Raw genomic sequence first — 16,110 nt, 5'->3', positions numbered from 1 at the left:
CACACATCCTGATAAAAAAATATATTATATTTCTAAAATAAAACACTGTCCTTGATATTATATAGTTAAAACTCTATAAATTAATAATGTCAGGACCGGATAAATTTATTAATTTAGAGAGTTATTAATTTATCGATAAATTAATAATTATTACTCCCTCCATTCCTTTTCTTTTGATGTTTTAGAACTTAAACTTTATTCCAAAACTTTTGATGTTTTAGAATTTTTAATACTTTTTATCCAATTTTGCCCTTGTTGAAAAACACACTTTGAAAATTGGAAGTTTAAATAATAAATGCAATTTGTGTGGTGAGTTTCAATAATTAAGGAGATTAGAATTTTGAGAAAAAAAAAATCAAGGAGTAAGTAAGGGTATTTTAGTATAAACCATACAATTATTCCTATAATTTAATGATTCCTTAATATTTGTGCAATCAACTAAAACATCAAAAGAAAAGGAATGGAGGGAGTAATTTAAAGAGTTTTTAAGTAATTGTACTATACATACCAAACAAAAAGGCAAATTAGTCTATGCCTCTTAGAATTACGTTGCAGCGAACCTTGGGACTCAACGTAAATTAGTAATTATTGTGTTCATATGCATTGGAAATCAATAATGATTTTTGAAGTACAGTAAATGTAAACAAGAGGAACAAATGTGTTCAATGTATTCTTAATATATTTTTTCAGTTTCTATGAATTATTAATTTATGATTTTCTTGGGACCGAAAATTATAAAGGGATCTCTCGAAAAATTATTATCTTATTATTTTATCGAGTTTTTCAATTTTTTACATTGGCCCAAATCGGGACCGAACAAATTTATTAGTTTAGAGAGTTTATTAATTTAGCAAGTATTAAATTAAAGAGTTTCTACTGTAGACTATTTTGGAGAATTTTGATCACAAAATTGCGTGTTTAATTAAATTCAAAATAGAAATTTTGATGAATTATTATTTTTTTGCCCCCACCGCCAAATATTTATAGTTTTATCATTGAACAGACCTCAATGTCATTTCTAGAAGTCAAATGAAACTATTTATACAACATCAACCGATGAAGTAGTTTAACTAGTTTTTTTTTAACAAAAATAAATGATATTCATTTATTTAAAGGAAAATGTTAACGAGTGCCCCCGGACACTCTTTAAGACCTTTAAAAGGTAACTTTTTTTGAAAATTAATGTAATTAATGCATTGGAAATTGAAATTTTTGACTTTTTTCATGGAATAATTTCTTCTTTTGGAATGCTAAAAGAGTGCCCCAGGGGCACTCGTTAACAAGACCCATATTTAAATTGATAGAGTATACGGATATAATACAAATTTAAAGTCGTTAAGAATAAAATTTATTAATTCACAAACAAACTCGCAACATTCATATTAATAGCCGAAAACGACATAGTACATATGCCAACAAATATGATTTATATTCAGGTGTCTAGAACACTAATATATCCAGATTTGCAATGTTGACGCCGCCAAAGTCATTAATTGAATATGCACTTGCTCAAATTAATCTTTGAGTAATTATATTTGAACAACTAATATTTTGGTACAACTTTTGGGACAACCTTGTTGTTCTCTCTTTTTATTGGTCAAAAACAACAGAGAAAAAAAATGTAAGAGAGAGAATAAGAACAAAATGTGAGTATGAGAGAGAAAGTTGTACAAAAATGGTTGTACAAATATCTTTTCTCAATCAAATAAACACCGCACTAAGACAAAATAAAAAAATACAACGTACAAAGACGGGAAATCAAAACAAAGTCCTGCAAAGATGACAAAATCACTAAAATAAACGTAATAAGATTGAAAATATTGGATGATGTATTTGTGTCTAAAATGCGTCCACTTATCATTTCTCAATGATGAATGTCATATTGGATGATGATAACACATGCTGATATGATATGAACTGAAATCAAAACTAAAATTATTACATGGACAACAAGCAACAAATATTATATTATTAAGATTAACTAAAATCAAAGAGAGTCTCCGTGAGCATGATTCATTTTGTTTGAACATCACATTATATATGTAAGTGTTGGATTTTGAACCTCGATTTTCACAATTATTCACCTTAAGAGATGGATTTTTAGCCATTAAACTACTTGAAAAAAAAATCATATTTTGTAGAAAAATTCTAATTTTTTAAAAAATATTATTAGAATATTCTAAACATTTCTATAAATTTCTTTCACAATTATTAAAGCTACACATGAGTTACTTAAAACAAACGCGTTGAATGTAAAATGTTTTATGTTGAATACATTTATTTACTAAAAAGAAAATGTTTAAATACATTTATGTAAGAGTGAGCTGAACAACTTTAAGCGTAAAAGTCATGTTTACCTATAATTATAGTTTTATGTTAAAATCAATTCTACGAATAAAATCAATTATATATATAAAAATCAAACATGTCAACATTAATCCTATATTATACATCAAGGAGCAATCATACATTTGATTTTATCAAAACTCTGCAGTTTAATATGTTTAGACGAGAGTAGTCCCTTAACAAATTTTTTTAGGGACCGTAGAAAGTCCGTGCTGCACTTCTCCATCCGTTTTCTTTAAAAGAAATTAATTTTATCTGCTTCAAAGATAAACCAAAAACTAAACATACACTTCAAATAAATTTTTTTATATGTGCCTGTCTTCCGAGAAGTCATTTAGTTGAGGATTTCTCTCTACAACCTCAAGAAACTCGGTTTGAGACTAGGCACCCTGAGATTCTTTATGTGTGAAGGTAACCTCTACCAAAAAAATAACATCCTCATTTCCTTTGGTTGATTCTATCATTTGATTATTACAGCTGTCCCTGTATCATCATATTTTTTTTTTTTTACAGACGTCCTTATATGCACCGTCTTTTATCGAGCTGAATAGTAAACGGCAGGCAGGTGAACAATTGATGGTATTTTAAGAAATCTGAATGGAATCCTAGTATGTTAAGTTTAACATATCCCAGAAGCATATCCTAAACATCTTCGAACAGACAATTTTTCCTTTAATATGCAAAATAATAGACCATTAGACCAGTTTCGTTTATCTAGATAACATCCTGTCTCCTAGTTTTAAGGATTAAATAAATTTTTTGTCCTTAAAAATATATTGAATTTTAATTTTTTTCCATAAAAATAAAAATGGGGTTTTCACCTTCACAAAATTGTTTGTTTCAATCTATCAAAAAACTTGTTTTTTTTTTCATTTTTGGACCCTATTGGACAAAAAATGAAACAAAATATTTTGAGGAGATTAAAACATTATGTTTTTATTTTTAAAAACTAAAATCAAAATTCACTATATTTTTAAAGACAAAAAAAACTTATTTAACCTTAATTTAAAAAAACTTAATTATCAAACGTACGAATTAGAAGATAAATAACAATTGTGTTCTTTTTATTTTAAAAATCTAATGGTGAAACACACACACCAAATTATGACAAACATAGACTTTATATGTTGGAACTCGCGACCCATCACATCAAATGTATTCACAACCTTTTATCATTTTAGATTATGCATGGGAGACAAAAATTATTATTTTTTTGCTAAGTTGTCTAGTGATTAGAATTTAATATTTTTAAGGTGTATAAGTGGAAAATCCAGGGTTCAAACTCCGACTTCTGTAAAAATAATACAATGTATATTGTTCATATCAAATGAGTTATGCTCATGCGACAAGAACAATTATGTTCTAATCCCATCTAATCAATTTTTCTCATAATTATTTTGCTTTATGAAAAATCTACACCTTATTTGGGGGAGAAATCAAAACCATTTCATTTATGATTAAAGGATAATACATGTAGCTGGGTGATAAAATATTTGGGGATCAGGGGTCGTTCAAGTCATGAACTCAGAATTATCAATAAAGATAAAAGAATAATAGTATATCTTACATTTTGTACCAAAAAAAATAAATACTCCATCCGTTTCAAAATGAGTGTCGTTTTTGCCAAAAAAATTTGTTTCAAAATGAATGTCACTTTCAGTTTCCAATGCACTATAAATTACTTTTTCTCGATAGTACCCCTTAATTATTACTATGCACACTACTTCCAAAGTACCACATTTTACTTTAATTTATAATGATGGGAAATTCACCAATAGTTAACAAGGTTATTTTAGTAAAAGTGTCATGTCTATGGACAACATTATTGCATTTCTTAATATGTGTGTAACAACAAAAAACGACACTCGTTTTAAAACGGAGGGAGTATATCCCACATTAATGAAGGCGATGTCCTCACGTTGGTGGGGTTTTGGCCGGAATCTTAGAGAAGGCGATGTCTGACGGTGGGGATGTGCCTGCAAAATACTTCAACATTCAAGTCTATGCATGAGGATAAGAGATTTAGATTAGAATAATGGGTATTTTGTTTGGTAGCGACGTGGGTTTATATAGCATTAAGGAAGTAGTATTGGCTTGGGTTGGTCCAAAAGTGTATATCGAAAAGTTGCCCCCAAGTCGATTGCTTATGTTAACTCAGGACGAGTTAACTCCCGCTCGATATTTTTCAGTGTGAATTAACTTCACGTTTGTGTCAGCATCTCGTAGGATATGTGACTTTAAGGTTTGATGGGATGACCGTGGGTTTGAGTGCTTGTCTGGCTGGAAAACCAAACATATGTCTTTGTGCTGTAATAGAAGTTCTTAAAAGAACAAACGTTAACCGTGAAGGTCTATTGAAAAGGGTTGCAAAAAGAAAACAATTATTAGGATACAGGTAGCTTTGGTAAATTATTGCATGTTTTTTTATGTGCGTATGCATATATCTACTGTCAGCAACTTTGTAAACATCGACCAAACAAGTGAATTAAACCAATAACTCAAAGCCATTTAATAACAATTTTTTAAGTTAAAAGTAATCTTCTCAAGGCATATTCTTCCCACATTTCTATCATGGATATAATTAAATACAAAAAACTTGTCTATTTATACACAAGTCAATTAATAATAGTAGACATTCAATTTCAATCCCAAAAAAATATTTCACATTATTGTTGCCATAATACATAAATAATGGCACCACCAGGTAGACCCAAAAAAGTTGTGCAGATGGCAGATATTACTGAAGAAGAAAATGGTCATGATGATAATGAGATGAAGAAGAACGTGGTGAGAGCTTTGCCATTTTTTAAACTATTGAGCTATGCTGACTATGTGGATTGGATTCTTATGGGTTTGGGAACTTTAGGTTCGATTGTGCATGGCATGGCACTTCCTGTTGGATATTTGTTGTTAGGAAAAGCTCTTAATGCTTTTGGAAACAATATTAATGACATTGATGCTATGGTTCCTGCTCTTAAAAAGGTACTTCCTAATACTATAACAATAACACATTTTTATATAAGGTTTTAGATGTTACCATGCACAACAATATGTTATACTAGTTTCAAACGTTGCAGTATATGCACCAGCATAGAAATATTACTTTAGTAGAGTAAAAAAATACACTAGAGTTGTTATATACATGCTGACATAGTAAAACTGTTTTAACTAGTATAAATTCAGTTACAAGATCTAAGAAGTATTCAAAGAGAGAAACTTTATAACAAAGCAACTATTGTAGCATTAGATCTTGCAATATAAAGATACAATGCAACCAGACCACTTACAAAGTATTCCAAATTACACCATTACTTCAAAGCCAAAGCATTCCACCGATTCAGATACATGGCTCTCCACAGAAAAAAAAACGGAGTTCGATCGATTTTTGAAGTTGTCCATTTGAGAGTCAGTCCAATCTCATGCGTCAAAAATCAAATGTTTCACTCTCAACTTAAAGATTAGTCTCATAAAAGATACTAAAAACATGTTTATAAATGAGAGAAGTCTCTCATTTAAAAAGTTGATTTTGTAGGATTTAGACCAACCAAATTTTTAAAGTCTGTAAAAAATCTGGTGGACAACCCAGTATCATGTCACTCGAGTCATGCTCCAGATATCATCGTGGATGTGAGATATGTGTGTTGAAAGTCTCTTATTAGATGAAATATGACATGAAAATATGTTTGTAACTGAGAAACATCTCTCACCTTATAAAACAATTTTATAAGATTGAATTAGGTGTAACCCAAACTGGACCGAGAGAATTTAGGGAGTCAAAATGCCTAATTAACTTGAGTAAAAAAAGATAAACAGCAACTTATGGATTCCTTTAATTGTACCCTTGATCATCTATAGACACTCCTAGATACCAATTAGGTTTCCTTAAGCACTTGATTGATAGCAGAAAATAGGCCAAAATTATGCAATAGAATGATAGATATTGGAGTTCAAACCAGAAAAGTAACAATACATCATAGCACCAGAAGTCAAAGCAGTCAAACAGTTATATTATTATTGGAAAAAATCTTGTACATTCCACTAATTCATGAGTCTCATTTTCTTCATGGGAGCACTATCCCAAAGTTATATGACACAAATTTAATATAAATACTAAAGAAGTGGTCAAAAGATCAAATATGTTGTTACATTTCTTGAATACAAAATATGCACACTCATGGTTATCCATGTTTGAGATACTTGGATATTCACATGAGCACACACAGACAAACCTTTAAATTACAAAAAATTATGTGTGAGTAGAAATTTGATTTGAGTAAACTAATATAGATGTTCTTGTCGGTTTCAGGTTGTTCCATTTGTGTGGTACATGGCCATAGCCACATTTCCTGCTGGGGTACTTGGTATATTTTCCTTTCATGCTTTTCAAAAATTCTAATTAACTGTAATCATTCTTTTTAATTTGTAAAGTGAGTAATAGTTTATTTCAAAAAGTACTTAAGCGGGCAATGATCCTAATTTTTAACTTTTATGATGAAAAATTGAGAACTTAATGTTCTATAAAATAGTATAATTTATAATTCATGCATGTATAATATTTCTTTCTTTAAACTTATCATCAAACAATTAAAACTTATTTTATTTCACAAAAGACAACATGTCAACTTTAAATTTATAGCGGACAACTTATATCTTGTATGACAAAAATAAACTTTTTGATAATATTCATTACTTCACAAGCTTATTGTATTTTTTTCCCCTTGCTTACGGTGTTTTTTCATACGCTGCTTTAAATAATGTTTGAGCGTATAACTTTATAGCATATTATTTTTTATCTCAATTTTACCCTTTAGCTAAAATCCATTTTTACCTTTATAATTTAAAACCGCTTTTCTGCTAAAGACGCATAATAATTCATATTATGACAGTTAATTCTTATGTGTTCATATATATGAAGAAAGAAAAAAAAAAACAGTACTTCTATTCTACCATTCACCAGTTGCATTAATTTGGGTTATGAAATTAAAAATTATGCAGAGATTGGTTGTTGGATGTATGCAAGTGAAAGACAGTTATCACGTCTAAGATTAGCATATCTGAAAGCAGTCCTCAATCAAGAGATAGGAGCTTTTGATACAGAATTAACAAGTGGAAAAGTCATCACTGGAATAAGCAAACACATGAGTGTCATACAAGATGCCATTGGTGAGAAGGTAAGCAAATAAAATCATTGTCACAAGCTTCACCTTTTCTTTCTTCTTCCAGCACATTTCATGACTGAACACCCCAATGAATTTCTTGTTCACAGTTAGGTCACTTCACCTCTAGCTGTGCAACTTTCTTTGCCGGAATGGTGATCGCCACAATAGCCTGTTGGGAAGTGGCACTTCTATGTTTAGTGGTTGTCCCTCTTATTCTTTTAATTGGAGCAACTTACACTAAGAAAATGAACAGAATCTCAACTACCAAATTGTTTTACCATTCTGAAGCCACATCTATGATAGAGCAGGTACTCTACTTCTATTCTATGTTACATAAATGTACATTGTGTGACCTCGCCTAACTTAACCAATTTAAATTATAGCCGATTATAACAAACTCTAATATTGATATTATGACAGACAATATCACAAATAAAAACAGTATATGCTTTTGTTGGAGAGGGATTGGCGGTAAAATCCTTCACAGAGAACATGGATAAACAGTATGTCATAAGCAAAGGGGAAGCACTTGTGAAAGGAGTTGGAACAGGAATGTTTCAAACTGTTAGTTTTTGTTCTTGGTCTCTGATTATTTGGGTTGGAGCTGTTGTTGTCAGAGCTGGGAGAGCACAGGGGGGAGATATAATAACTGCGGTTATGAGCATTCTTTTTGGTGCCATGTAAGGAATCAAGAAACTTGTTGAGGCTAGTTTTAGAATGAAGAAAATAAAAGTTAACAATCCAGTAACAAAACTTTCTCTGTGAATTGTGTAGATCTATCACTTATGCAGCACCAGACATGCAAATATTCAATCAGGCAAAAGCTGCAGGATATGAGGTCTTCCAAGTGATCCAAAGAAAGCCACTAATACATAATGAATCAAAAGGGAAGATGCCTAATAAGATTGATGGTTCTATTGAGCTTCGAAATGTTTACTTTTCATACCCATCACGGTCAGAGAAACCTATCCTTCAAGGACTGTCATTGTCCATTCCAGCAGGAAAGACAGTAGCTCTAGTTGGTAGCAGTGGCTGTGGAAAGAGCACAGTTATTTCCCTGATAACTAGGTTTTATGACCCGACTAGAGGTTAGTTTAACTAGTTTATTTTTCCTTTGGTTCTATTCTATATTTTATCATGTGGTTAATGCTCGTGCCAATGTTCTTTCTTAACCAGTAAACAAACTATGTCAAGGCAAGAAAATATATTAAGTTAATATAGGTACACCTTGACTGCAATTTGTATTGTGTGCAGTGTGACTGCACACAGTCAGCCGCATCTGAACCATCCAATCATGTGTGCGGTCACAAGATTATAATATAGAGTCTAAAAAATATTGATATTGCATTACAAAAAATAGAACTGTAGGAATTGATAGTGTGATCTTGAACGCAATCAATGATGCCAAGCCTGACATTGTTCAATACATTCCAGGAGAAATTTTTATTGACAGTCACAATATCAAGGATCTTGATCTGAAGTTCCTTCGAAGTAATATAGGGGCAGTTTACCAAGAACCATCACTCTTCACAGGCACGATCAAGGACAACTTGAAACTGGGAAAGATGGACGCCAGTGATGAAGAGATTCAAAATGCAGCAGTGATGTCCAATGCACACTCTTTCATATCACAGCTTCCTAATCAGTACCTAACTGAGGTAAGCTACTCAGCCTAGCAAGTCATTTTTGTTAGCTTAACAGTGGCTTGTCTGATTTTTTTATATCTTGTAATAATTTGTATGTTTTGTATACGTTAATCATATTCTCATCCTTTTATTTTTGTTTTAACACTTATAACTAAGAAAGAAATGAAGATAAGAAACTAACAAAAGGCAAAATAAGGCCAGAAACATGTCAAAAACTCAAGGTTATCTGAACTATTTGGATCAGAACTCCATTCAATTTTGTAGTTTGGAAAATGAAACTTTCAACCTTTTATTTTGGCAGTCGTTTTAAAAGAGAGGATAGTTCTATCCAATATTCTAAACTTAAAACCAAAAATTAAGTTGATTTGCTACTAATAAAGTATCTGGTGCATACAGATTATAGAAAGCTTCACAAGATGAACAAGGTGATCATGGAACATGATTTTTTTATTATGTTAACATTAGCTAAAGTTTGAGCTGATATTCAGACATACTAACCCTACTTCCAATCCACACTGCAAAAATCAGTTAACATAACTCATTAACATTTACTTACTATTAAATGTATAAATAACATTTCAAAAATTATGATTTACTAATGCATCAACGATCAGTCAGTTACCACAAGAAATAGGGATGTGATTTGCTCCCTCACCCTATTATCCACCCAATATAACCTGCCCTGTTTCCAGCATAAATTTAATGTATTTTAAAACGTGCCTTCTGGCTATATATTTTTTCTTCCCATTCATTACGTTAACCACCCCATATGTGTGCCTGCCATTACAGGTAGGGCAAAGAGGCGTCCAAGTATCAGGAGGCCAGAAACAGAGAATTGCGATCGCAAGAGCTATACTGAAAAATCCTCCTATTCTCTTGCTTGACGAGGCCACTAGTGCCCTTGATTCGGAGTCGGAAAAGCTGGTTCAAGAAGCACTTGATACAGCTATGCAGGGAAGGACTGTCATCTTGATTGCACACAGGCTCTCAACAGTAGTAAATGCAGATATGATTGCCGTAGTGGAGGATGGACAAATTGTAGAGACAGGAACACACCAGAGTTTGTTAGACACAAGCAAATTCTATAGTACATTATTCAGCATGCAGAACTTTGAACCAGCTCCTGAGCTAAGGTAATTAGCCACTTTATACTCATATTTTAATCTCGAACCAATGGTTGTCGAGGAATAACTCTAACCAGATTTAAATGTTTAATGGATAGAACTACAACTTCCAAAAATAAAAGTGCCCGCCAAGAAGACACTATTGATGAAACTAGACCATTACCAGAGACACAGAGAGAGGTCCAAAGAGATCTCACAGAGCATTCTGTACTTACGGAACAGAACAAGACCTGCACTAGAGAAGAAAAAATATTTTTCAGAATTTGGTATGATTTAAAAAAGAAAGAGCTTGTGAAGATTGCTATTGGATCGTTTGCTGCAGCTTTCTCTGGCATCTCAAAGCCATTTTTCGGATTCTACATCATCACCATTGGAGTAGCATACTTTCAAGAAGATGCAAAACGAAAAGTTGGACTATTCTCAGCCATCTTTTCAGCAATAGGATTGCTTTCATTATTTAGCCACACCTTCCAGCATTACTTCTTTGGAGTGGTTGGAGAAAAGGCCATGGCAAATTTCAGACGCGCTCTATATTCAGGTATCGGATATTCCCTATTAGAATTTCTACATACTCACTTAAACTCTCTTTCCTTGAAGGAGAAAAAGAAAACTATAGCCATGAGCTAAAAAGCATAAAACAATGTGTCATATACGTAAAATTCCTGTTTTATTTAACAAATACCAGTTGATAATCATTTAAAAAAATTCAGGTGTGATTTGTAACGAAGTAGGCTGGTTTGACAAACCTGAGAACACTGTTGGTTCGTTAACATCACGCATTATCAGCGATACTGCCATGGTCAAAATCATAATTGCTGATCGCATGTCTGTGATTGTGCAATGTGTTTCCTCCATACTTATAGCAACAGGTGTTAGCATGTATGTCAATTGGAGAATGGCTTTGGTGGCATGGGCTGTGATGCCCTGCCACTTCATAGGTGGCCTCATTCAAGCCAAGTCTGCCAAAGGATTTTCAGGTGACTACTCTGCTACACATTCAGACCTTGTTGCTCTTGCATCCGAGTCCACAACCAACATAAGGACTATTGCATCATTTTGTCATGAAGAGCAAGTGCTGGAGAAAGCCAAAACATATCTGGACATTCCAAAGAAAAAGTACAGGAAAGAAAGTATCAAATACGGCATCATTCAAGGCTTCTCCCTTTGCTTGTGGAACATTGCACACGCTGTTGCTTTGTGGTACACTACAATTCTAGTTGACAGACGTCAAGCCTCCTTTGAAAATGGAATAAGAGCGTACCAAATTTTTTCTCTCACAGTTCCTTCTATCACAGAATTATACACATTGATCCCGACAGTCATCACTGCCATCAATATGCTAACCCCAGCATTCAAAACCCTTGACCGTAAAACTGAAATTGAGCCAGATATACCGGACGATTCCCAGCCTGAGAGGATCCAAGGAAACGTTGAATTTGAAAATGTAAATTTCAAATACCCTTTAAGACCTGCAGTAACTGTTCTAGACAATTTCAGTTTACAAATTGAAGCTGGATCCAAGGTGGCTTTTGTAGGACCAAGTGGCGCTGGAAAATCATCTGTTTTGGCCCTTTTACTAAGATTTTATGATCCGGTGGTGGGAAAAGTATTAATTGATGGGAAAGACTTGAGGGAATACAATCTAAGATGGTTAAGGACACAGATAGGGCTGGTACAACAAGAGCCGCTGCTTTTTAACTGCTCAATTAGAGAAAATATTTGCTATGGAAATAATGGAGCTTTTGAAAGTGAAATTGTGGAGGTTGCAAGAGAAGCAAATATACATGAATATGTCAGTAATCTACCAAATGGATATAATACTGTTGTTGGCGAGAAAGGCTGCCAGCTTTCGGGAGGACAAAAGCAAAGAATAGCCATTGCCAGAACGTTACTAAAGAAGCCAGCAATATTACTCCTTGATGAAGCAACAAGTGCTCTCGATGCTGAGTCTGAAAGAACGATAGTAAATGCTATTAAAGCAATGAATCTGAGGGAAGAAACAGGTTTGCGTTCGAGAATCACCCAGATAACAGTAGGTCATAGACTTTCCACAGTCAGAAACTCGGATACCATAATCGTCATGGAAAAAGGTAAAATTGTAGAGACAGGCTCCCACTCAACCCTAATAGAAGTGGATGCAGGACTCTATTCAAGATTATTCAGACTACAGAGCTTTGACGAAACCTCATAAGTAGTTCTAAAAGGTCTGATATCTGAAACAATGAAAATTACTTGTATCATTTCACAAAAGTAGATTTTTTTCTTAAATTTCTTTTCTGATGTAATAACTAAATATTGGCAGATAATATGCCAAGAAATGCAGTTTGATGAAAAGAAATTAAAGATAGATCCAGGACCTGGATATAGCAAAGTGTTTTATATATTTGCCTATAATTCAAAGAAGACACTATCAATTGTCTTGAGCTTTTCCATCTCCTCCTCGCCAGCAATTCCAGGATCAACGTAACACAACTGAAATAGAAACAACACCGTCAAACATACTCATTTATCAATCAAATGCAACTATAAGTTGTTTTGTTAAAAGAAGTAAGACCTGGTATTGTGGCTTCTTCAGTGTATTCCGGCCCTTTTTTATGAGTTTTTGCCATCCAATTTTCTGCTTTAGTGATCTTTCAAGAGCAGTCGTACTCTATAATGAAAAAATAAAAAGTATGGAACTTGAAATGATGCATAATCAGTACACAACATGCATGTGCAAGCGTGTGAAACAGACACTGGTATGATGTGCAATTGCTAAAAATAATTGAAATTACAATGAGTGCGGAACTGCGGATATTAACAACTAAATATTAAAAGAGTAAGACAGACAAATTACGTGAGCAGGGCCCAAAACTAGGAGATTATATGATAGAACTCCATTCTGTTGATGATTGGCTTGAATTCCAACTATTGTTCTCGAGTGACCATCATGTTGAAAGTACAAAGGCCTGTCCGACAAAGCTTTCAAAATTTAAACAGCAAGAAACAAAATTGTCTGTGTGGTTAAACACGCGTATCTAAAATGTGCCCTCACGTTTTCTCACTGATCACAACATGCTGCTGACCAAATTGGATTGCGTTTTCATCAGAAAAGTAATTCCACACGAAATTCATGAGAACTTGATAAGCCTCACTTTTTTTAAATTTACTGTTCGTCATCTTATCATTTCTTGTTTTATCCACGGTGTTATCAACACTTGTTCCTACAACAGATTGGGATTCTTTAGGACCAAAATCAACTATTCTTGCCCGAAGAGCAAAAGAACGCAAGAGAGTAGCACACTCAGTAGTTCCTATCCATTTTGTTGATCCGTAAACAACATGTTCCAATTGAGCAGCTCCTGGGGCATCAAAGCCCTTTTCCCAAGCAATCTCAAGCCATCTCTGCAATGAGGGGATATCAGGAACAAAGCCCGAACCACCAAACAAAACCTCTCTTGCTTCCGGTCTCTGTGCTAGTAAGTGAGAACTAAGCATTTGAATGTTACGCCATCCACAACCCCATCCAGCATCCTCAGAATTGAGGCTCTGGAAATGATCAATGTAACCGGACAAAATGCTTTTTGAATTCTCAGTTTCAGACTCCAAACAATTTCTCAATAAGGCCATCAAACCCGCTTCAACTTTGTAGAAGTTGCTCTTTGTCTGTAAACCAATTAAGCAGGAGATTTTTTCATCCATTTTGCATTCCCCATTATCTCTACTAGTCTCACCCCCGTGCCAATTGTTACAATCTCCAGAAACTGCTTCAAGCCCCGAGCCACTGACTGATTGTTCACTCTGCAAAATACATAATGTAAGACAATCTACAACACAGTCTGAATATATACCTCATCTGAATATGCAAATAAATTTTTCAATATGCATTAGACATCAGAACTTATAATCTAACGGAAAAGGGAAAGATGTAAAAAGAGCACTAAAGAAGATGCAAGCGCAAGTTGGATTTAGCAGCAATTGTTAAAGATAATCATAATGGTAGATAAAAACTATTGTAAACATTAAATTTATGTGTTTGGTTGGAGAGAAATAAAGAGGAGAGAAGTATTAAAGAGAGAAAGAGGAGAGAAGTATCACACTTCTCCTGTTTGGGAGACAGAAGAAATAGGGGAGAGAGGCTTATTTGACGTGGGCCCCATGCTTTTTCTCTTCTTCGCAAAACTGAGAAGAAAGAGGAGAGAAGCTCTTCTTTTTAATATATTTCCTTTTATACCCTTGTTTTCTTCACCGGAAGAATAACATAATATTCTCAAGCTCTCAATGCTTCAGGGGAATTGTTTGGCCACCATTACACCTTAAACAGGAAGAAGACCAACAACACACTCTTTATTGAAGGAACCACACACTCATGTCTATAAATTATTCTGGTTGTTGAGTTGAAGAAGGAGAGGTAAGCTTGGTTTGATTTTTCAATTAAATAAAATATAATTAAAAAATATTATTGTGGTGGATGCCTTAACGGTGAACAACAGTGGACAAGGGAATGAATAATGAGGGATTGAAATGGTGTGTATGCCTCAACAGTGGCGGTGGGAGTGCTGCAATCAACACATTGACATAATTTTTGTACTTTTAAATTTTTCAAAAATATTATTAGGACCTAAATAAAATCAAGGGCATTTTAGTACTTTTATAAACAATCAACATTTCTTTCTCATCAATTTCTCTCATCTCTCTTTTATACCAAACAATACATCAAATCCATCTTATTTCTCATCTATTTCTCTCTCCTCATACTCTCTCTCACCTATTTCTCTCTTCACACTTTCTTCTCGCTACCAAACACACCCTAAATAACTACTCTCTTATTTGATATAAGAGTCGATAAATTATTATTAATTTATCAAGTTAGTCTCTCAGCTATTTTAAGTTTCAAAATAGGAGAAAATGATGGTTTATGAGCTAACTTGATCTATTGAGAATAATTTATAAACTATTTATTAAATTACTGAGTGATAGTTTAGGAATCAAAATTCAAAACCTTAAGCCTTATTTGGATAAACTGTTTTGTTAGAATTAACGCAACTCAGTACAGAAGGATTAACAAAACGATAAATGCAAACAATTAACACATGATGTTTGTTAACAAAAATCGATCAATTGTACCTACGTCTCTGACTATAATTAAAGTAGTTGTAGTTCCATTTTCCGTCTTATTATCACTGAAAACTTAAGGTTTACAGTGTTGCAACTTGTATTTAAATATTACGGTCCAACTTACAACAATGCTCATGAACCCTACCTATGAGCCATCACACAACCCTTCCCACTTATCGGCACCTACGAGCCATACCCAACACGTTTAATCACGTGTTTTGTGTTATAAGCGCCAAGTGTTTATGTATAAGTTATTTCTATGACATGAGATAAAATAAAGTCAAATTACTTGAATGTAAATTATAAACTATTTTGATAAGCTGAAAACAACTAATGAGGTTGTTATAAGTTATTTTCATAAGCTCTCAAGCTGTCTCTCACAAATATTTACGTAGTTCAAATAAGTTAATCCAATCCAATCAGTTATTGGAGAAAGATGAACCTGTTGGAGCAGCACAGGATCATGAAAATGAGCATTGGCGTGCCTGCATGTACATGTATGTAGAATCATATTGATATATCATCATCATCATCATCATCATCGATGTCAATTGAGGAAGAAGAAGAAAGGGACAAACACAACATAACATAATACGTACCATTGAAGCTGAGAAGAGGGAACTGGTAAATCACAAAAGGGACACGTGCTCCATGAATCCGGATCCATGTTTTCTTTCTTGTCGCACCGACTCTAGTAAATTATATATTGCAAAATATCTACAAAAAAGTCACCTCATA

At 33.4% G+C, this 16,110-nt stretch overlaps 2 protein-coding genes across 7 annotated transcripts; one reads left to right on the top strand and one right to left on the bottom strand.

Moving 5' to 3' along the window:
* Nucleotides 1-4,980: 4,980 nt before the first annotated feature.
* Nucleotides 4,981-12,646, top strand: LOC146941510 (ABC transporter B family member 19-like). The gene is made up of 10 exons (XM_085755309.1): nt 4,981-5,328; nt 6,653-6,707; nt 7,342-7,517; nt 7,613-7,813; nt 7,926-8,185; nt 8,280-8,593; nt 8,940-9,163; nt 9,941-10,284; nt 10,374-10,813; nt 10,986-12,646. Exons 1-10 carry the CDS (start codon nt 5,038-5,040, stop codon nt 12,464-12,466), a joined length of 3,786 nt encoding a protein of 1,261 aa, XP_085611435.1. The 5' UTR covers nt 4,981-5,037; the 3' UTR covers nt 12,467-12,646.
* Nucleotides 7,446-16,110, bottom strand: LOC146941509 (uncharacterized). Of its 6 annotated transcripts, none has more exons than XR_015032405.1 (8): nt 15,972-16,110; nt 15,815-15,857; nt 13,310-14,055; nt 13,112-13,223; nt 12,830-12,925; nt 12,633-12,747; nt 11,022-12,488; nt 7,446-7,674 (listed from the first exon to the last, which is right to left on the bottom strand). XR_015032405.1 is itself a non-coding variant. In XM_085755312.1 (7 exons), the coding sequence occupies exons 1-6, from the start codon at nt 16,037-16,039 to the stop codon at nt 12,664-12,666; spliced, it is 1,149 nt and encodes a 382-aa protein (XP_085611438.1). In that variant the 5' UTR covers nt 16,040-16,110; the 3' UTR covers nt 7,446-7,674; nt 12,633-12,663. The 6 variants fall into 6 exon arrangements, 4 of the variants coding, with proteins under 4 accessions (XP_085611438.1, XP_085611437.1, XP_085611436.1 ...); XR_015032404.1 differs by lacking the exon at nt 7,446-7,674 and adding an exon at nt 9,581-10,505; XM_085755312.1 differs by lacking the exon at nt 11,022-12,488.

This window comes from Medicago sativa, chromosome 3 (assembly GCF_051527215.1).
Source record: "Medicago sativa cultivar Bolivia chromosome 3, Bolivia_mono, whole genome shotgun sequence".
NCBI classification, from domain to species: domain Eukaryota; kingdom Viridiplantae; phylum Streptophyta; class Magnoliopsida; order Fabales; family Fabaceae; genus Medicago; species Medicago sativa.
This window is presented reverse-complemented; position numbering and strand designations above follow the sequence as displayed.